The sequence below is a fragment of the Rhamphochromis sp. 'chilingali' genome (assembly GCF_963969265.1).
Source record: "Rhamphochromis sp. 'chilingali' genome assembly, chromosome: 22".
In the NCBI taxonomy this organism is placed as follows: domain Eukaryota; kingdom Metazoa; phylum Chordata; class Actinopteri; order Cichliformes; family Cichlidae; genus Rhamphochromis; species Rhamphochromis sp. 'chilingali'.
In genome coordinates this window covers 19,496,014-19,518,016 of record NC_137950.1, presented here as the reverse complement: position 1 = coordinate 19,518,016, position 22,003 = coordinate 19,496,014, and the positions used below count along the sequence as shown (strand labels likewise).

Here is a 22,003-nt window from a genome sequence, read left to right as displayed (position 1 = left end):
TTGAAACTGCAGGCATCATGAGATTCCTTGATATGTCAAATGGCAAATCAGATGACACTTTCTTGTTAGAGTCTGTCTAGACTTTTTTGCCCACAAAGCAACTTCTGTGCTGAAAATTTAGTTGGAGACTAAGATGTGTTTTTCCAGTAGCCTTGAGTCTCTTGCTTCAAGGATCAGGAGTGGGCCACAGAGGTCTGTTTTTAAACTCCATACCTTGTTATTCTTCAGTGCCTCTGCTCCAGTGAGCTGGTGACATTGTTTTCCTGTGTTGTCTCTATATCCATCCACCCAATATTAACCTCATATGTCCTAAATGCATCGAGAAAATTACTTCAGATTTGTTACTAACCTGTACTTGGACCCAAGGATGAGCTGCTCATATTTTTTTCTGGCCAGAGGTCAAGGTCACTGGGACCCACCCGGAGAAAATCCGATTGCAGCACAAACATTCACTTAGAATTTAACAACAGGCCACAAAAATGAAATGCCTGATTGGTTCAAATTGTCAGCTGATGACATTTGATATCCAAAAGGTTAAAGGTCAGCCTCACTGTGAAGTCGTAGTGCTGTACAAAAACAATTTTCTGGCCATCATCTATCACGGTAACTCGTGATATGTATCCGCATCTGCACTGACATGGACTGCATGTCTGAACTGCAACTTAAGTGGCTTGGACTGGACTATAGTACCATTCAAAAGTGCTAACCCATTCAAATATGCACATGTGCACAGCAGATTATTTAATTTCGTTTTCACTCTTGTAATCTTAACCTCAATTCAAGTCGAAATATCAAATCCAAGTAAGGCTGCTGTCTGCTAGTATGCATCACTCTCAAGTCCTCAAAAAGACTAAATGCTTACTTTTAATTCTAGTTGCTATACTGTAAAACTGCTCCATTGTGCTCATCTGAGGTGCAGCTGCTGTCGGACATGAAGTCCGACAGAGGACAGAGAAACACAAAAGGTGGTCAGCGAACAGGAACATGGCTGGTGACAGGCTGCCTGCATGTGGGGTGGTTTCGCTAACGAGAAGCCATTGTGCCCTCAGTGAAGGTTAACTCTCTGATTCAGGGAGGCAGGAAGTGTTAGCTGCCTCCCCTGCACTTTTCCCATCCGCAGCCTCTGCCAAGCCTCAGCAGAACAATCCAGCCCCTGTGACTGAGAGGCAGGGAGGGAAACAGAGGGAGAGTCAAAGACAGAAAAAGGGAGGACTAAGGGGAGGGGGGGGGCACTAGAGGTCCAAATCTGCAGGGTAACATCAGGCTCCTACGTTATGCAAGTGTTCCCTTTTTGTCTGCCTCACCCAGGGTTTTGATACGGATTGCACGAAGAATGATGGTAATGCCGAGCATTCACTCTGTCCCCTCTTCACCAAAACAGCCTCCATTTATGGTTACTCAGACATATTTTCCCTCACAATTGGAGCTGAAAAGTGGCCAGCTGTAGCCAGGTTCCAGTAGGTTTGCGCTCTGCCCACACACACACACACACACACACACACACACACACACACACACACACACACACACACACACACACACACACACACACACAAACAGGCAGGCACACACATACACACGCCCATAAGCACACACACCGTGAAATGGATATGACTAAATGCACTCAGAGACAAACATTCACATAGAAAATAGATATCTCAAAATATGCACACAAACACACACAGACTCATAAGTCACACAACCTCATACGGAATCAACAATCGCATCTTTGTTAAATTATCCAGGAAATTGTTTGCAGTGCTTTGATAACACAGGTGTTTATATGGTAATAGCTTCTGGAGGCTGGATAAGAATGAAACAATAAAGTCATTAGGGTGTTACAAGAAGAAATGAAACCAGGTTTCTTCACACACTGCAATGCATCACCTAAACACACACGCACATAGTCTCAACAAGAAGAGGCTGAACACTTACACCCAGATTCATTAAAGAAAAAAAGCTTTTGTCAGCCACCTTAATGACCCTTGATGTGTGTGAACCTCTGCCAAGTTGTCCATGGAAGGGCCATTTATCTCTGCTGGTGTGGTTATACAAAAGACAAAAGAATATCGAATACACACAGGATAAAATGGATCATTCATAGTAATGACACCTGTTTATCTCACCTGATCTGTTAAAGGCTTTCATCTCAAGTGTGGTGGTCCACAATGTACGTAAGTAATCACTGATATGAGGTGATCCCCCCTCCCCGTTCAGATTTGTTATTGACATCAGGCTTTTTCCCATCTGTCAACATTTCATATCCTCAGTGATCTGCTGGAATTCGCTCCATCCTCACAGGTAGCGACCTTTGCTGACTTCTCTCTGTGTTCTGACGTTGTGTGGGATGTCATATACACATCTGTAGGCGCTTATCAGCTCTGCTGCATGTTTATGTTGTGTTGCACCCTGACATAGCGCAGCTTTCCCCTTCACCGTCAACTTTGAAGACGATGTTTCTGTTCTTTAAAGCTGCCTGAATGGAAAGCTTTACATTAACGATGAGGAAAATCACTGTTGTGCTTATTTTGCTCATAGTGACAACTCACAATTATAATTAGAATCCATTGTTTCACACAAATACATTTTATCTATGTGTTTTACCCCTCCAATAGAACAACAGATTCCAAAATTGATTTTCTAGCGTGCGATCCCCTGCCTTTTATTTTATTTAGTTAGAGTTAAGTTGCTCCCCTTCTCCGTCTCATGTTTTCTTCCTCCAGCCACATTGCAGCTGTGGTGCTCTTTGATATCATTTAGCTGTATGAGTCTCTGGTCACATGAACCAAGAGACTCCAGCACCACCATCTTGGACTGCAGCTGGCATTCCAAGATGTTCTATCCTGAACATCCATTGCAAGCTGGAGGGCCATTCAAATTAAAGGTGGAGAACAGGTCCATACGCCGCTGTCACCAGATGCCTTCAAACACCTTTACCAAGTCTTACTGTGGGAAGAGGATATAGAGGTGGTACTATCATTCTGTTATTTATTCTTTAAGCAGTTGGTTATTAAGGTCTTTGCAAAGGCTCCTTATAAAAATATTATTTCACAGTTAATTTAGGAAATCTGTATGTGCCTACTTTAGCATCCATGTGTGTGCATATATGCACAAGCACATACCCCCCACCTCTCACAATTTCAAACTAAATCTAAACAAGAAATACATGAAATAAAAGCCTTTAAGTCCTCAACAGATGAGAAGAAAATGGCAAGTAAATGAAACATATGTTACCAGACAACATATTCCCCCTCCACTGGGGATGTGCTAGCTGCCTCCCACCCAAGCTAATACGACAAGATGCGTATTTATCGCCCCACAGAACTCCCAGAAAGTAACCATATGGAGAGGCACTTAAATGTTTAGATGTGCGATCGTGCCTTTGTGGAAATTAGTAATTGTACTAGTCTGCGTAGATTTCTTCAGCTGCCACTGTTCTGGACAAGTGGAACTGTCTTTATAGCTGTGAACAATCATAGATGCGTTTTGTCTGCTGCGAAGAGCATTGCAGGGTGACAGGCAGGCAGTGTGTGAACAAAGATGTGTATCCACAAAGGTGCCCTCTCCCCATCTGATCCCGACACATTTCCCCTACAAAAAGCAAGGGGTTGTGCACAGCGTGCAGATGCTGCTAGCCTGCCTATGTTGGTAAATAATGAATAGGTCACACCTGGTGGTCTCTTAGAGGTTCAGTGCAGCCTCTGTCCCTCTCTGGTGGTGGTTTGGGAATATGTGTGCACCTCTGAGTGTATGGCGGAGGTCTAGCATTAATCAAAATTCTCCTGCAGTCTTCATATTTGTTGTGCTTTCTTTAACCTTTAGCAACACTGTGTCCTCTCGTGTCATCTCTCTAAAGTGCTTGAACAGTGCTTGTGCTTTTATCATGTGGCGGTGTGTGTATGTGTGCGAAGCAATGGCATTGAGAGCCAGTAAGAAGCATTAGCCGAGCCTCTGCGTTGGGCAGGGCCTCGTAAGGATGTGTTCAGCACTACCACAAGGTGACAAATGACTAACTTAGATCTCCACAGGGAGCTAAGAGACTGCACTTAAAAGTGTCCAGCAATCCGGTGTCCATCACAAGCATAAATGATTTCTGAAGAGTCTTTTTTTTCCTCTTCTTTTTGCCTTGGGACCACAAATGACTAAAAGCTAATTCATTATTTGCGATCACTTCAAAACATAAAGCCTCCCACATAAAAGATTTCTCAAATACCCAGTTGAGATGTAATGCATCATCAGTCATGCTAGCAATCTCGCTCTATCAAAAAGGCTTGTCTCATTAAAAATACATGCGGTGTATTGAGCTGAAGTATACCAATCATGCAAGCTTTCCATGAAAACTCCTTGTGCTGGTTTACAATCAGCAGGTAATGAGCAGCTAGGGGCTGAAGTGGATTTTCTACATTTTTCAGCATCCGTGGTGAAAATTTGGCTGCAAGAAGGGATTGCTGTTATTATCAAGCAGTCTATTTGGGTTAATAGTTTAATGCTAGGGCCGTAAGATTTTTAAAGATAGTGCACAAGTTCCAAAACAAGAAAACGTTTTAGAAGTTATGATGATTATTAATGGATTTGTTAATTGATTTTAGCATTTTTTCCAAATGCGCTTGTCTTTGTTCAGTGTTTGAATTGCTGTCGTTGTCTGCGCTGACTATCAGCAAAGCACCTCAATACTGTTAATAGAGATTTTGTATAAGTGGCTCATTTATTCAACAAGAAACTCTTCCGGAAGTGTTCGATACGAGCGGTTCTGCCTCGCCTATCAGCAGCGCGGGTTGTGTGTGGCAGAGATAACGTACGGCCATTGCGTCACAGGGACGGCGCGATTGGAGGCGGATTCGGGAGTCAAACAGCGTCTTATCTCCTGTATATCAATCACAGTGCACTGTGGCTCCCGCACACACAGGAGTGCCAGAGCTTACTGCTTTGTTTGTTGTAGCAACAAAACTGCTCTGAAGTGGTATTGTGGTGCCCTTGTTTTGGGGTTTTTTAAATATTTTTTCATAAAGGTTACTTGCTGTGTTGTCAGGGAAGCAGGAGAACAGAGTCCCCAGACTGTAGGTTCACAAAGCTCCGCAACAGCAAGAATAGAAATCATAGGATTTCTATTGACAGCAGCACTTCCAGTCAATAGTCTTTACAGGGTTTTGTGTTAACACAAACACCACGCGAAGCACCACAGCACACTCTATGAAACGCGCTCCACTCTGCAAGATAAACTGTTGTCATCAAGGAATTAGAGTAACTATCTGCTTTGTGTGTTTTCCCTGCGAGCAAACAACACAGCAAATCAAAAGAATGTTTACAGGGGCTGCAGAGGAGAAGAAGTGGAAGTGAAGAACAACGCCATGTTTCCTGTCTAGTGATTTGTAAAACTCTTGAATTAATTTTGGCCCGGAAAGCTGGCTCAGCTTACAGGGAGTTTTCCCTATAAACAGTGGAACGGAGATTCCTGCCCCTCAAGTTCTTTCCATTCTTTCCACGCTCTCTTTGTGTGTGTGTGTGTGCTTGTGTGTTTGCACATGTTCACAAAACTAACACTAATTTACAAGCATGCCCGTTATTCCCGATTTGGATTTTGCGTTGTCTGAAAAGTAGTTATGCTTGTTGAGTTTTTGCTACTGTTTTCAGCAGTAACATTAATGCAGGAAGTGCTTAGTTAAAGGACTATTCCTAATTATTACAACTTGGGTGTATTTCCACAGCTTTGGCCACTGTGTCTGTTGTGATGACTATGGTAACAGTATCTTCAAAAACTGTGAGAGGTTTTAAACCAGCAACGTTTCTGCAGCAAGGTCTGAAAAACCTGCTGCATCATGAAACAAGTTTAAAAAAAAATCCTAATTACTTTATTTAGAGATACGAGAAAACAGGTGTTGCATATGATGTTGTATCTTAATTAAAAATATCTGAAGAAAACTGACTTTTTTAAAGTAGTTCAGCTACGAGAGAACAATCAAGAACTGGGGATAAATTTGCTGTGTTGTGTGTTAAGAGCAACATCCCCTGCACCCACCACCTCCTTCTAATTCTAAATATCCCATTAGGGTAAAAGACCTAAATGTAGAAATCAGATGAAATAGACGCCTGGTAGCCTCTAAAAGGTCAGACCTTAATATTAAGTTTTAGGACGTCTGTATATATTAGAATGGAATATAAAATAACGAGTATAATAAGCAACACAATACCTAACATGTCTGAATAATTTAGGCCTGAAACCCAGATTTAATTCTTTCTTTTGCTCCAATTAGTTCTCCACACTCTGGCCCAGTTCAGCTATGGTTCCCCTGCTGCTCTGCCAGCAACCCGCCCAGTTCCCCACGCGTCCTGTCATACACTCTTCCCCACTCTGCCATGGCTCAACAGCCCATCCCTGACCTGCCCAACCCTGCACTGATTATATATATTTATCTATCAATCACATCTAGCTAGATCGGTCTCATTTTATAGCAGCCATCACACAAAATGTGTGTAAACAATACGTGTTGCTAGGCAAGCAGGCACATCAAACGTTGATGGATGTCTAAATGATTCTCTCTGTGGTTCTAGGTATAAGTGGTTATAATGTTTTGGGGGGGTTTTTCTTTTTATTCCACACACCCCAATATTCACTGTGTGCGAATTATGAATAAAACCTTTTGGGAAAAGTCATAAAAAATGAAATGAGAGGCTTTTATTTTAACAGTGTTACATGAGCACTAAAATGCCAAGGGCTCAAAATGACCCTGTTCTAGTGTTAACTAGCAATGTGCTGGTCTGCTGCCTAGCTTGAGCACTGGCGCTATTTTTTTAGCTTGTGATCTTTACCCAAACAGATAAGGAAACTTCCACACTGCTTTCTTTTTCTTCTTCTATCTTTTTATGGTGCTGAATATCAATCATACATCGCCAGATCTCTGATCGGTACAGTTGCTAGTCATGCATAGTCAGAATCTAGCGTGGTGCCTGTTTACAACTCTCAGTGCCACCTCAACTAAACAAACTGGAATGAGGCACCACCTTGTGGCACTATTTAGCAGTTGTGAATTCTCAAAATAAAGTGACAAAGTTGAGAGATCATTTAAGAAAGCTACTGTAGATGTCAGCAGGTATTGGTTTCTGGGAAATTTATGATATGATTGTTAACAGAGCTGTTGGTTAAAACATGAAAATAAGTTCCAGATTTTGTGAAACTTGAAGAATCATGTAAAAAGTTTCAAAACAGCCTAAACTGCTTAAAGTCAGCTAAAATCAACAGGGTATCAAATACCTGCGAGAGGCAATTCTTCTACTTTTCATTTGCCTGCCTCTCTAGTACTTTTTTTTTTCACTTTGTGTGATCAAGATACAAATTTATTTGCCTGTGGCGCTCCTCTGTTCTTTGATGTTTCTTCTTACTACGCTCGTGTCCACCGAGGCCAGAAAGAAAAACAACTTTTCCAAGTTTAGCTGTCGAACATCAAATCGTGAACATCGGTATTGACTCGCGTCCCACCAGGCCAATTTAATCTGTGATTCAGCTCGCACAGTTTAGCCAGCAGAAGAAATCGCGTTATTAAGCCCCCTTAATGAAACAGTCAGGATGGACTCTCCATATCTTTGTGCACTAAAAAAAGCTCTTCTAAATGGAAAACACATTGTCTTCATTATTTGCAAGTGTACAATGAAGGCAGTTGCCATGACTACAGCCATCGGAGGCTGAAGCCTGGTTTGAGGCCAGAGGGGCTACAGGAACAAAGTGGCTCCTAATGGAGAGATTGTACAAATGACTCTCTGAAAGGGTTATATATCGCTGGCATTTTCATGTTGGCCAACACAGTCGCGGCGCAACAAATGATCGGTTTCAGATCATATCCTCGTGTCAGTGCTGGTTCTGTTTAATGAAACAAGATAAATCTCGCCAAGTTATTTGCTATTCCCACTGAACAGTCTGCTAAATATTCTTAGAAATGCATCTCTAAATGGCTGTCCTATGTTGTTTTCCAACGTAGCGGCTTTTTAAAGAGCCTTGCGGAAACTTCCAGTGTACACCAATCAAAATGCAGATTGTCTACACAGTGGGGTGTCCACCCAGGAGAATTAGAGCTGAATACTAAGCAGGAGAAAGCTCTCAGTTTTGACTGCTGTTTATGCTTTGGAGACAGGAAGAGGGAGGTAAAACGAGAGCGAGAGAAACGGCATCGCTTAATTTCTTTTCTCGTCTTGAATGTAGGTTAAATTACCTTTAAATCTCACACAGAATTGCACATTGCAGGTAAATGAGTCACTTGGCAGCTGATAAGTAGCTGCAAAGACATGCTGGGAATCAGAGACAAGGCGCCTTTTTGCTGGAAGAAAGAGACATTTTGCTAATAATAGAGGAAACGGTCGTATGGGACCTCTCTGCTCTCCGATTCATGTCAGATAATAATTGGTTTACCTGATACAATGCCCTGTGTTTGGTCGGTGATGGGGCGGCGGCGAAACAAATTACTAGGAGGTTGACCTTTTGTAGCGCCGTGCTGACCCCAGGCAGGGAGGCTGCATGACAGGAACACTAACACACCACAGTGCCACATAAACCAGTCTGGATATTACATACAGGGGTGTCGGTTTAGTTATTATACTGTCTGCGACATTTATATACCATTGTATCACCCTAGCAAATTACACTGCAAATTGCACACATATGTGTTTTATGAAATGTTAATTGCTTTAATGCATTGGCCTTTTTATTTCGGCTACATACTCTGCCTTATACGTGAGCATACATATACATCATTTCTGAATAAAATGTAGATAAAATAGTCTAAATAACATTTTTCAGCCTTAAATGGTGAGAACACATTTTACACACAGGCTATGCAAAGCTCTAACACAATCTACCAATCACAGGGCAGCGTGCATATAGCCCAAGGCTAGTTCAGTGTCCCACAGATGTGACAGATAGTGTTTATGTTGATTACCATCTTTTATTTACAGAGATAAAACAAATTTTGAGTTGTTTGGAAGTCGTTTATCCACTAGAGTACCTTACCCTATTAGCTCTGTCGCAGCACATGTAGCACAGTAGCATCTCTAAGGAAGCTGTTTCAACCAGTTTAAAAAAAAGAGAGAAAAGAAAAGCAATTGCCATCCATAAGTCAAAATTTCAGGCCAGTAATTTGAAATTCTGAGTTGCATATATCTAAATTTTTACTTAAAAGCTAACTAAGTTTTCAATTTCGCAGGAAATGCAGATATCCTCTGCAATTTTAAGGCTTTTTTAATGGCAATATATAACTTTTAACACTAAATTAAGAACAAATAATTTGGCGCAGTATAAATAGATTTAGTTATATCCTATTTATTGATATATTTAATAAATGTAATTTGCTAAATAAATTATAAAATTAAAAAAAATAGTATTAACTTATAAATTAACATTAAATGTAATGTAATAACATATCAAAGCAGTTTATCATGTGTAGCTGTCTTGAGTGTTTCGCTGAGTTTTCTCGTGTTTTTAGTTTTGTTCCATTTTTTTCCAGTGGCAGAAACACACTTCCATACATCACAGTTAGGCAGATGGTGGTGAGGATTGTGTGTGTGTTTATTTAGATGCTAGGTTAGCTCTAACACACAGTATGTACAGTATATGTATGCATACATGTAAGTGAAACCTGCAGGCATATGGATAACAGCATTTCTATATTGACTTTGGCCCCAGAAAGTCAGTGTCAGTTGGGATCTAATAAAATTTGCCAAAAGAGCACTTTCTGCTGCCTGTAAAGCTTATTGTGTGAGCCAATTGTTAAAAAAAAAAAAAGAAAAGGGAAAAAAAAGATGAGTGAATTAGCATTTTTGTCAACTCAGCCACTCGTCAATGGGATTATAACTGCAGGATAGTAAGTGATTTTACTGAGTAAATTGGACTGGAACTATAAAAGTTAAGGGCCGACAAAGAAAAAGGATCTGTCTGAATCTAAATTACGGCTGTGGTTATCGACTGCTAGGTGCCATTCAAAGGAACTTTGACTAGATGCAACATCAGATTTGTGATTGTCGACATTAAAAAAAAAGCAATTGAGTTGCACTTTCAAGTTCCTTTTTCTTTAAGTCTCTCTTGTAAATGCACGAGGGTTCTGCACAGTGGCGGCAGCTCGCTGTGTCGTGTTTGTGCAAGGTTTATTTTACCCTTGCGAACAGGTTGTTTGCACGTTTGAAAGGAGCTCTGTTTGTGCTGTGGCTGGCCTTAAAGCTTGTTTCATGTCTTTGTTTATCTGAGAAGAGAAGAGTTCTCAACTCTCAAGACTTGTTTGTCCTTCCTGGGCTCAGACACTCAGCAGTCGTAGATCTAGTAGGACTGTTTTCTTTCGGTGTTCTCTACGGAGTTTTCATTAATGTGATGAAAGAGATCCGGGGCTTTCGAGGGCCCGGCGTGACGTCCGGAATATCCATTTTTCTGTAGATCAAGACTAGATATACTCCCAATTTAAATTCAAATCCTGGGGAATTGTCTGTGGTCTGCAAGGCACGTCACTGTCTCAAAAAAGGCGCCGCTCGATATTATAACGCAATTTGTATGTTAAAAAGGAGGCCCCTGTTGTTTAGATGTGTTTGGAAGTGTGAGTGTGTTTGTGTATGTGTGTATGCGTGCGTGAATATCGACGTGTCACTGACAGGGACGGCTTCTCCGGCCATTGTGTTAGGGAAGGGAGGCTGCTTGCTTTCAATCCATTATTGACTAATCTCATTAGCCGAGGATCCTAACGCTGAATGAGCGGCAGAAACGGACTCATTGAGATGCGACAATCACGTGCACACACACAAACACATTCGGCTGCAAGCTCACACGCACACATATTGAAGCACGCTGCCACAGAGAAAAGGAGTGACTTGTAATTATAGACAGCAGTTTGGAAAGAAGTTTTTATTGCCCGTAATTAGTCATTTTAATTAAGTGACTGCCTATCTGGGATTTCTACTGGAGCAGCTAATTATATGTTCAGCACTTTTTACTTGTGCACGGACATATGTGCGTGTGCCCTCTGTCGCCTTTGTCCCGTGGCTGCCTGTAATGTTTGGTCCGCCACTCGTGGATCGCACTCACCTGTGCGCCTGAAAAAAACACATCTGCTTTGCATGTGAGCTCGCACCGCCAACATCGTAAACTTTGCTGTCATGGAAAAAGGAGATGCAAAGTGTGGGCGCGATTTGCACAGTCTTAATAGGAGCTGCAGCGCCACGTAGCTTCGTGTCTCCGTGTTTGTTGCTGGCCAGGTGACTGGGCCACACACCTCTGCACTATCAGCCAGCAGAGAGAGAGCAGACCACTGCAGAGGGAGATTCATGACCCAGCCAGCCTGTAATTGCTGATGGTTCAGCAGTTTTCAGGGGCTGAAACAGGAGGATACAGAATTTCTCAGCTTTTTCCATTTCTTGCAGCACTCATTTCCTCAGCCTTTCTGATCCAGTGCTTCTCTCTTTCTCCCTCCTCAATGTGCTGCTGCCTCTCAGACCTTCCCACTCTGTCTTTTTGTGCATGTTTGTCTTTAGCTATGTGCGTGTCTCTGTGTGTTTCCCGCACACTTCTGGAAATGCTACTGCAGGCAGCTTTGTTTATGTTCACCTGTCAAGCTACCTCAACTTCTCTGATGGATGATGTGGAGCTTGTTGTTTGCCAACAGCTAGAGACAAGTTGTTGCTAAATTATACCCCCAAACAACATACCTGTCTACAAAACTAAGGTGAACTGCTGCTGGGAAATTGATTAATTGACTGGACTTTCAGTCAAAACTGTATTCATTGTTGCCATAATTCCCAAATGTGATGTTTTGCTCTCAGTTCATAACAAATTCATTTTAAATGATCAGCAGTTGCACCTGTATGTTTAAATGTGATATGGATATATTATGATATTGCCCAATCTTTATAAAGTGATATCCACATTTGAATATGCAGACGAATGTTGGCAAACTCTTCTGTTACCAGAAGCCTTTCATTTGTAGTCCTTTTGTGATACAAGTTAAGTTGATCAGTTTGTTTGAACAGTCTTTGGTTGCATGGAGGTAAACGGTCTGTGTAGAGAGCAAAACGAGGGATTCCACTTGCCAAAATGTACTCTCTGGATCACTGCTTCTCATTTAGCTTTTTATTAGCTTTTTTCAAATGTATCTGGATTCATAAACAATGACTGGAACAGGAACTCTTAGCCTGGATATCCGCCGGCTACACTGGAAGCGCCGAGAAATTGGCTGTTGTCCCCAGAGGCTAAGTCAGCAGAGAAGCTTATGGGTTTCCAGACCGACCACTGACCCTATTTATAAAGAGTTTATATGCAGGCATAAGCTTTAAGCACTTCGGTAGGTCCTCACATTTTAAAGTTTGTTAATTGGTTGCTTTTTTTTTCTTTTGTTAGGGGTGTATATGCAGATGATGTTTATGCATATAAAGTGTATATGTCCGTATGGAAGAGATTTTAAAAGCTAATTTTGTGTTTTATATCCATTTAATGTCTCATAAGACTGTGATTTATTTACGAAACGGGCTCCTTTTGCATTTTTCCCTCATAAAAACTTAATTTTAAGAATTATGTATGAATAAGTAAACATTGTGTTGTATGAACAAGGGGACACTTTCACAAGTATAAGAGCTATATATGAAATATAAACATTTTACTTCAGAGGCAGTGGGAAATTCCTAATAACTTGTTTCTTTTTCACATGGGTGTGTTAAAGGATAGACTGTTATCGCTCCATATGACAGCATATTTCCATAAGCTGGAACTCTGCCACCCTCTCCTACAGTAACATTCAATATTAATTTGATACTATTTTTAGCTAGCAGTAGGATTATATAAAATGAGACCATACTGTTGTGCAAGCATCTGATCTGCATCGCTGAGACTCCTTGCATGCGATACGGTTTGCCTTTGGTGTTTTTATGCTGTAGTGACTCCCTAAAGAGGGCCGCACACAATAGGGAAATAATATACACTGAGTGAAATGATCCAAGGATGCCTGGATAAAGAAAGAAAGATGAATAAATGAATAAATGTCTTCAGTGCTTGATCGAAGACTCCACTAAGTCTTTTTCTCCCTGGAGAATCTCCTTTTTCTTCCCTGACACATTGGAATTCTTCACAGCTGCACGTGAAATGAGAGGCTTCCCGATTCATTTACACAAAGGCAATCAAAACATAACAGCCCACGATATCTGGCAAATTAGTGCAGCGCAAGCAGTGTGGTGTGGGCTCCAGAAGAGGCCGAGGAGGGGAGGCAGAGGTCTGCGTGTTGCATGGGATTCATCACATGCTCGCGTGTGTCCCCCCACGGTTCCATAAGGAAGATTTGTGACACGGATTTACTGCAGCCTGTGCTGTCTAACCTCTAAATCAGCCTCCTCCTACACGTCAGACCCATACTCCCTTTTTACATGCAGAGACACTCGGACTCACACGCATTCTGCGTGGTCACGGAGGGGGCGGGTAGGACGTCGAAGGTGCAGGGGGCGAAAGGGAAAGGAAGAGAGGTCGAACTGCCCTAGTCAAAAAGCCTCCTCTCTGCAGATCAAGCATTCGCCTGTCTGGTAATGTGTTGTCATTGACCAATTAGGAAATCCAGATCAAACGGGTGCAGGGAATGGCCTCTCACTGGCCCTCTCTAAGCACTCTGCTCTTTTTAATTGAGCACATTTGTGGAATGAGAGGCTTCTCCCCGGAGGGACCGATGGCTGTAGATACTAGCAAGCTGTTAACACGGGATCAGTCCGCCCAGCAAGGTTATCAAACAATCTGCAAATATTAAAAAAGAATATATTTCTATGAGCCATGCCAGCTAGATCACTCCAATTCACGTCTGTGGACTGGAGGAGAAAATGTTTGGGGGGGGTTTTCTGGAAAAATGGAACAAAAAAGATGAAGTAACATCTCAGATGGCTTTTAGTGTTCAAAAAACAAAACAGAAAATGGTTGTGAAGGGAATCGTTGCTTTATTGATTTGTAAGATGAAGGTTGTGGCATTCCTTCTTTCAGATGTTGACTGTATTTTTTTATTTAACTATGAAACTTTCTCTAAAAATGTAACATCTAAAATAACTGGTCACAGGGTCACAGTTGCTGTTTTCCTATGTATATTTTTTAATTCAGGTTTTGGACTTTTGATTAAATAAATCAGGATTTTTAAGACATATTCTCAAGCCGATATTCCTGCTGATGAAATTTCCAAATGGAGATGTTAGCGAGGTCATTATAAGGTCTGGCAGTTTGATGGTATGTCTTCACAGACTCCTTTGGTGAAACAGAGAAAGCTCATGTTGCCGCTGTCCATCAGTGTCTAGGCAGGTTGAGCTCATGCACTATTTAAAATCCCTCACTCTCTGTTTCTTTCTGTTTCTCTCCTCCCATTCACTCAAAGTCACAAAAGGCCAAAGGTCACTGGCACAATGGAGACAAGGAGGTCCTCCATCCCCCTGCCCACACCAACAACTCCTTCAAACACACACACGCCAGCTAACAAACACCCACAACTGCCTCTAACTTATCACAGCTACTCTCACGCAGTGTATGCTTGTAAAGCAGCGAACACACAAACACGCACACCCCTCCTGTTCTGCTCTCAGCCTTCTTTGAATTCCTTCCCATGTATCTTGCAGCTCGCCTGTCACTCCTCCCCCCAGCGCTATCAGTCTCTCTCTCCCAGACCTCATAATGGCTCCTCTTGGGTAGCGGCTGCGTCTGCAGCTCCCGCTATTTCAAAGTTTTAGCTGGCCGGATTAAGCATGGTATGTGGAAAATGAACAGCCACTCACAGGAGGGACACATGAGCTGAATGCATAATAAACCAGGAGACTGGCAGGAAAAAAAACTGAGAAAGGAAGGTGGGGGGGCTCAGAAGTTGTCTGAGGCAGTGTCGGCACCTTCGTGGCAACAATATCACTCACAGAAATGGAAATAAAATGCCTCTTTGACTTTTCCTCTATGCTCGCAATCAAAGGCAATTTTTAAGACAAAGTGTTCCAAGGGGTGGTAGTGATGGCTCTCTTTTGTGAGACTCTGAATTTACCTCATATCTCAACAATGGCTGCAGGTTTACACTTTGGCTCACTGGTTTCATCATCACCATCATCATCATCGTCACATGCGTCCGAAATTCCAGGAGGATTGTGAAGGAGAAAGGAGCTTGGCAGCGAGCAGTGAGGCTGATGGAGCACCACAGGCACAGGGAGACAGAGCGGGGCTAGCTGCCTAGCCGTTTCACCTCGCGCTGCTCTGCATTTGGTGGGGGCTCGCACAGTCATCTGGCTCATCTGTGCTGCCTCTAGCGCCACGGGGGAATTGACCCTCCCCCTTGTCTGCTATTAGCGTAAGGGTGGAAGGAAATTAAAAGAGTAGCTCTTTGGAAGAGGCAGTGCAGAGCAAACAAGAGAAGGAGAAGGAGAAACAATGATGCTACTCATGTTTGCAGGTTCTCCTCTAGTTTTTGCCAGCTCCATGAGGGAGGCAGGCTAGCGGATGGATGGTGGCTTGGCAGTGAAGAGAGACTGGCTCCCGTTTGCCTTTGTCCTTTCTCTCTCTCTCTCTCCTTTTTTTTTAATCGTAGTCAGAGATCAGCCTCTGAGACTTGGTGAAATGTTACACTTGGTTAGAGAGGAGATATTGCTAAGGCCCCTCTATGATCCCAACCCTCTGTTTTCTTCTTCTGCTTCTGCTGGTGGCCATGAAGGGTGGGTGGGGGGTGTCTCTGCCACCCCGGCCTCCTGCCTCCAATACCATGCTCCCTTTGCTTTTCTAATCATGCTGCAGATGTGCCTGATGGCTGAACAATCTCTGTGTACTGAACGTGGGGCTCCCGCAGGAATCCAGGAGGCTTGCTTATGTGAGCTGTCATGAAAAAAAAAAAGTGAGAGGGCAAAAAGGGAGGGAGAGAGTGAATGTGGATCTGCGTGAAAGACAGAGCGAGGGAGTGGAGTGAGTTAGAGGGAGAATGGGAGATGGAGAAAGACAGAGGGAAAGAGGGAGAGATCAGTGAACAGCGACCAACACAGCAGGGCTCCTTTGGATTGAGTGTGTGCGCGCGTGTACGCACGAGAGCGAGTGGCACAAGTGCGAGCCCGCCCTCGCTCACGGTTGCCTCTGGAGCCACAGACCAAACCACATTAAATAAAAGAAATCCATTCCCAAGCCTGTTAAGGAGCCATGTGGGGAGGTGTGAGCGTGTGTGTGCACTCGAGTGGCTGCGTGTCCATATGTGTGTGTGCAGCAGAGACATGGGGGAAGGGAGGAGGAGGTGCTGGAGAAGGGCTGAGGGGAGGGGAGGTAGAGCAGGGAGGTGGGACAGGCAGGAGGCAGCTCATATTATCCTCCGTGCCAGCTCTGGATGGAGCCTGCCGGGGATTATGGCACATTCTGTGAGGCAACAATGGAAGAAGCACTGTTACGTACACATTTCCATCCTCTCTGCTTTTTCCTCCGTCGAACAAACACAGCTTTGTCCTCGCTGCCTGCCTGGCCACTTACCAGGCAGACACCTGGAGTCCTAGAGGTGCCCTCTCTAAACTGAACGCCCATCCCTCAGTGCGAAAAAAACAAAAACGGTCTTCTCTACAATGTTGAGATAATTAAAGGAGAGCTTTCACGCCGGCCTCAGCCGACAGTCGGAAGAAAACAAGACATATCTCGGAATCAAAGCTCATTAAAATCATGAGGGTAAAGAGATGCTTCCTCCCCCTCCTCCTCCTCCTCTTCTTCCTTCTCTCCTCCTACTCCCTCATCTTTATCACCCTTAAGCAAGTGCTGCAAACAGCAGACCCCTAGTCAATGATGGTGCAGATTAGTCCTTTATTGCCTAATTCACCTACAACAGATGACTCATGGAGACTTGGATCACCTTGAGTCTTGACATGTCCCCATAAGGTATGAGAATGATGCTGATTTCTTCACTGAGGCCACCGTGTTCAGATTTAATAGTGTCAGCAGTGCTTAGCTTAGTAGCTTTCGATTAGCGAGGTGTGTGTGCGTGCATGTGTTTTGGTGTGTGTCGAGGAGAGGGGGGTGTTTCACACTGCTCTGCGGAGGTGTAACACCCTGCCTGTAGTGTTGTTGTAAAGCACATTACGAGTGACTGAGGGTGTTGTTATGGTATCATGATGCCGGCCCAGCACTCAAGGGAAGGTGAGAAGATCTGTGTGCTTGTGTGTGTGCGCGCGTGTGGTCGGGATGGTAGCCAGCGTGGTTTGCTGTCTTTCTACACCTGTAGCCGCACTCACTCTCTCACCTTTTCACGTCGACGAATACTTTGAGCGCCTCGGGAGATGCGCTTTAGAAAAATGTCTCCATTCAAATGTGGTACATGAGTCAGGAGGGCACGAAGGAAACGGTCTCAGGCGATTGTATAGATTTTAAGCAAACTTCCACATGAGCTAAAATTATTACCACGCCTGTGTGTTATCAGCATCCATCATAGTTTAGTGACTGATGTGCCAGTTCAGCTTTGATTCACTGCTCTTGCATTATATGTGCTGTTTTCTCTGTGAAGTAAAACGCTCTAATCCATATCATAGGTATGCACACTTTATTACCTTCAAATATCTTTTCTGAATTGATGGCCTGTCGACTTGTCTGACATCTTATTTCTTGCCCTATCACACTTTGTAGTTGCATTGTCACTGTGCTTCCAGATCTCAGCAATTACTTTGGAGAGCACAATATTATCACGAGCAATGGCCAAAACTACGGAAATAAGAAATGTAATAAACTGGAAATATCCTTTAACAAGACTGCTCGCTCCCAGAGTGGCCTGACTGTTTTGGTTCACAAGCCATTTATATGAATAAATTAAATCTGTTTACCACTTCCCTGCGCCTCAACAGCTCAGTTGAGAGACTGTAAAGCGGCGCGGGTTCGTGATCCATTTGTTCTGCTGTGATGGCGGGATAAAGCTAATCATTGTCTACTTTTCTCCCTCTCCGACTGTTTTTATCCTGCAGAGCGGAGACGCGCAGCTCATCTACGTTACATTAACAAGCTAGAAACTCTCTTTGAAGGTTTTTGGGTGTCTGAAATAATGTTTAGATTCCAAACTGTGCGATTGTGACAGTTCAAAAAGCAATTCCCTCTTACTTACTGCAGATAATGTTGCACTTTAGTGTCTTCATTCAACATTGTTTAGCGTCACCCTCTTCCAGCCCTTCCTGTGGCACAGTTTTGTCATCAAATTAAATCCGCAGCCCTTTTCAAGGTACGCTTACGTAACATGATCACGTAATGAGACAAACATGGACCCCGTCTGACAGGAGACGGTCCTCTCTCCGCGGGGTGCCGTGCGAAAACAAAGCTTTAAAGTAGTGTTACAGGGGGAAGAAAAACATTGTTTTACCCTAGAGGTGGGCTGATAGCACTGTGAAAAGCCCATCTGAAGAGGTAGGCCTCATCTGTCACTGGGCAATGGAGGAAGCAGCCATGCAGAAGCCCCCTGATTATAAAGAGATAATTTCATCCAATCCTCCGGTGGTGCTCCATCGCCTTGCCGCCATACTCCACTGCCTTTCATATTTGTTCCCAGCCTGCATCTCCTCACCCGTTTCGTTTTATTACAGCTCCCACTCAATACATATATTTTAGCTCCCCCTTGAATAGGAGAGGGAAGCGGGTCTCCCTGCTCTCGTCCCACTCTCCGACTCCCCCCACACCCACGAGTCTTTTGTTGTGCAGGAATCCACAGCTCAACTTGTTGTGTAACGCCTGCTGTGCAATTTGCAGTAAATTAAGCTCAAGTAAGGCACATATCTGCAGCGATTTCCCCTCACACGCTCAGAAGCGTCAGGCAGGATTGCCGGAGTTACTATCTGAATCAAGGCAAATAACATCACGTAAAGGTAGCAGCACACAGAAAATAATAAGCGATAGCATCTGTAAGATAGATGAGAGCTTGTAAATAGAGGCGGGCTCATAATTGCCACTGTTGTCATATCTCCATAGCATCATGGGTTTAATCTGTAAATTGGCTCTTGTTAGTCATCAAAGATATAACAAAGGACTAGTGTTTAATTAGAACAAGTGAATATCTGGAAATTAAATTACACCTCAACACTGCCATGCCATTTAAAAAAAAAAGTCATTATCTTAGGAAGAAAATGCATGTAAATGTGTGCACACGTAGGCTTTACAGCGATTCCTGCACCGTGTGTTTAACCGGTTAAAAAACGGAGGAGGTGAATGGCAGCCCAACCTTTCTTTCCCCTCATTTTAACTCACTGTTGGAGGTAAGAGAGATGACAGGGGGAGAGCTCGAGTGAGAGAGCGAGAGCAAGGGGAAGGGCAGGAGGGAAGAGAAAGAGAGAGAGTCGGAGGGAGCAGGTCGACTCGCTCATCAATAACCACAAGGTCAGACAGGCAGTGCCGGGCTGAGTGGGCCCTGTTAGGAAGCAGCAGCTGAGGATTTGTAGAGCTTGTAAAGGCTTAAAGCAACACTGCTCCGCCTTCTTTGTGCCACAAGCCAGGCCTTTGAAGGGCCAGGGAGACACCTGCTGGTGGCTGAGGAGCACAGTGGTCTGGGGACACCCTTGCCAAGGATCAGCTCACTATCAGCTGGCAGAAGGAGGTGACTGGGGGGAGTATTATAGCAGCAAACACCTGATGGATGTATAAAACATGTGTCACTAAGGAAGCTGTTGTTTGACAGGAGTATCCATGACCACATGTTATAAAATGTGAACGTTATTTGATTAAGCTGTAGATATCTGAAAGTCACTTAAACCCATGCCCAATCGTTTTTTTTATGCTAAATTCCTCAAATCATTATCAGAACTCAGCCACGCCCACTTCAAATGTTTCATCTGAGGATTCAGTAAGTCTGTGAGACATCAGACATGTCAACAAACAAAACACTTTCCATCTGCAAAGAGGAGTGGAAAAAATACTCGGACATCTCCCCCCCCCCTTTATGAGCTTTCTAATTTATGGAGAGGAATGCACTAGTGTGCCCTTCTCTCCTCTCAAGTACAGGCATGAGCAGCTCCAATAGGTAGCATAAAAGCTCTTTAGCTGTCTAGTGGAGTAGATTACTGGCCCTGCCGTTAAATCCAGCTAGAGACCCCTAAGTGAGCATTATCAGTATGGTGCAGCATGCTGCCTCCTCTCTCTCCCGCTCTCCTTTTTTTTCCCCTCCCCTCGCTCCCTCATCTCTCAGGTACTTTGTACGGCGAAATTTCTCACTGTGTGATGGTAATGGAGAAGGATGGCGTGGAGAGGGAGGGGTCTGAAAGAGCGTTTGAGTGAGAGATGATGCACCGCAGGACGAGATGCCCCTGCAGTAGCGAGAAGGAAAGATTGAGACAGGATGAGATAAAGGGGGAGTGAGGCGGAGGAGAAGATGGAGGTTACACTTTTCACCACCCATAAACACGCTTATTAATTCACTAAACCTTCCACTTCAAGCTGCAGGTCACTACGAGTTCTGGCCGACAGCCTTGTGTAATATTTATTTGACACTGAATGCAACATTAAATCAAACCCCCTAGAGGCGAAATTGATAACCTTTAATGTAGCCGGTGATACTTTTTAACTTGTGATAATAGTATGTAGCATGTCAGCTCACAGCCTCATTGTTTGCCTTCCATAAAATATTATTCTCTCTGCTAAAAGAAGAAGGTTTTCTATAAGCTGCTACTCCAAAATCAATAGTGCGCTGTAAGGGGTTTTGTTAGAGGAACTCTTATGTAGCTGGAGCGAGAAGGGAGGAGAAAGGGGAGTAAAATGTAGAGCAAGTCTGGGCCCAGGGTACAGATAATTGTTAACCAAAGATTACATAATGGCTAAGTAATGTAAACAGAGAACCACATGCCAAGTTAATGTTCTCACAGGCCAGGATGGAAGGGTTTCGTGCAGCTTTCTGAGGTAATGCTGACAGACTGAGGTGCTACGACTCAGTGTGTGTGTGTGTGTGTCCCTCTACCTCTGTTCATTTTCACCCCAAGGTGCTTTAAACACAGTCAGACATCCTGTCTACGTCCAGTGTGTCATTTCCAAAGGTGTATGGCACCGTTCGGGGCAACCGCCAGGGCTTGTTAAGGGTGTCACAGGAGCTGAGAGGAATGTCATCCTTTGGGCTCTCTGAGGTGCTTGTCACCTGCCAAATCAATATCTCCCTGCTCAGCTCACAGCACCCAGCACACACACACACAAACACACTATAACAGCAATATCCTGGTGGTGATGGAATTGGCAGCTTCACTTGGAAGAGGTGAGCCTTAACATTTGTCTGTGTTTGTGTTACAGAAGTCTCCAGTTTAATGGCTGGCAGGTAGAGGCCAAAGAGGGACAATCAACATGAACTCGATTCCGTCGATGGACAGACACATACAGCAGACCAATGACCGTCTGCAGTGTATCAAACAGGTGAGGAGGTGTTGAAGGTGTTGGCTCTCAGACATTAATATTATATTTCAATTAAAAAACGAAATAAATAAACTGTGATGATGACAACGACAGCGATTAGCATCATCACAAGTTGATATTTAATAACTTTTTCCAATAATTAAGCATCATTATTAATGTATTTGTTATTTTCTTAAATATAAAATGACAGATTTTAAATTATATACTGTAGGCTGTAACTTCATTTGCACATATGTGTGCTTGTGCTATATTTATTAATGGTTAGTAAATCATCCAGTCGTTTTGTAAATGACTCAGTTCTCATTACCAGGGCCTCGAGTACAACCATTTAGTCCAGCGGTTGTAAAACTCTTAATTGTCGCACTAATGAAAATCTCACCCTGCACTCACACACACACAATTTTTACTGACTGCTAACAGTAAAAAAAGGATCCAAGTTGAATGTGAGCAAAATAAAGATCAACACAATAGCATCAGCAAACTCTTGTTTGTTTACTTCTCTAAAAAAAAATCACAGCGGTGCCATGCCCCTGCAGTTTGAGAGCTTCTTATTCAGTCTGGTGTGTCAGAGACATACACATCTGTGCAATACTGTGGCCTATTCCTTGATTTTGTGACAGGGCCCCTTTTTTTCTGTCTTTTTAAATCTGGGTTAATAAAGGGAAGGGG

General features: G+C 43.4%; 1 protein-coding gene across 4 annotated transcripts in view; it reads left to right on the top strand.

Annotated features, from left to right (window-relative positions):
• Positions 1–22,003, top strand: part of LOC308391219 (zinc finger MIZ domain-containing protein 1-like) — a 110,256-nt gene that overhangs the window by 50,243 nt on the left and 38,010 nt on the right. For all 4 annotated transcript variants that reach the window (XM_080873740.1, XM_080873742.1, XM_080873743.1 and 1 more), the window contains one exon: positions 21,215–21,334. In XM_080873740.1, the coding sequence (XP_080729866.1) occupies positions 21,266–21,334 (69 nt within the window). In that variant the 5' untranslated portion in view covers positions 21,215–21,265. The remainder of the gene's footprint in view (positions 1–21,214; positions 21,335–22,003) is intronic.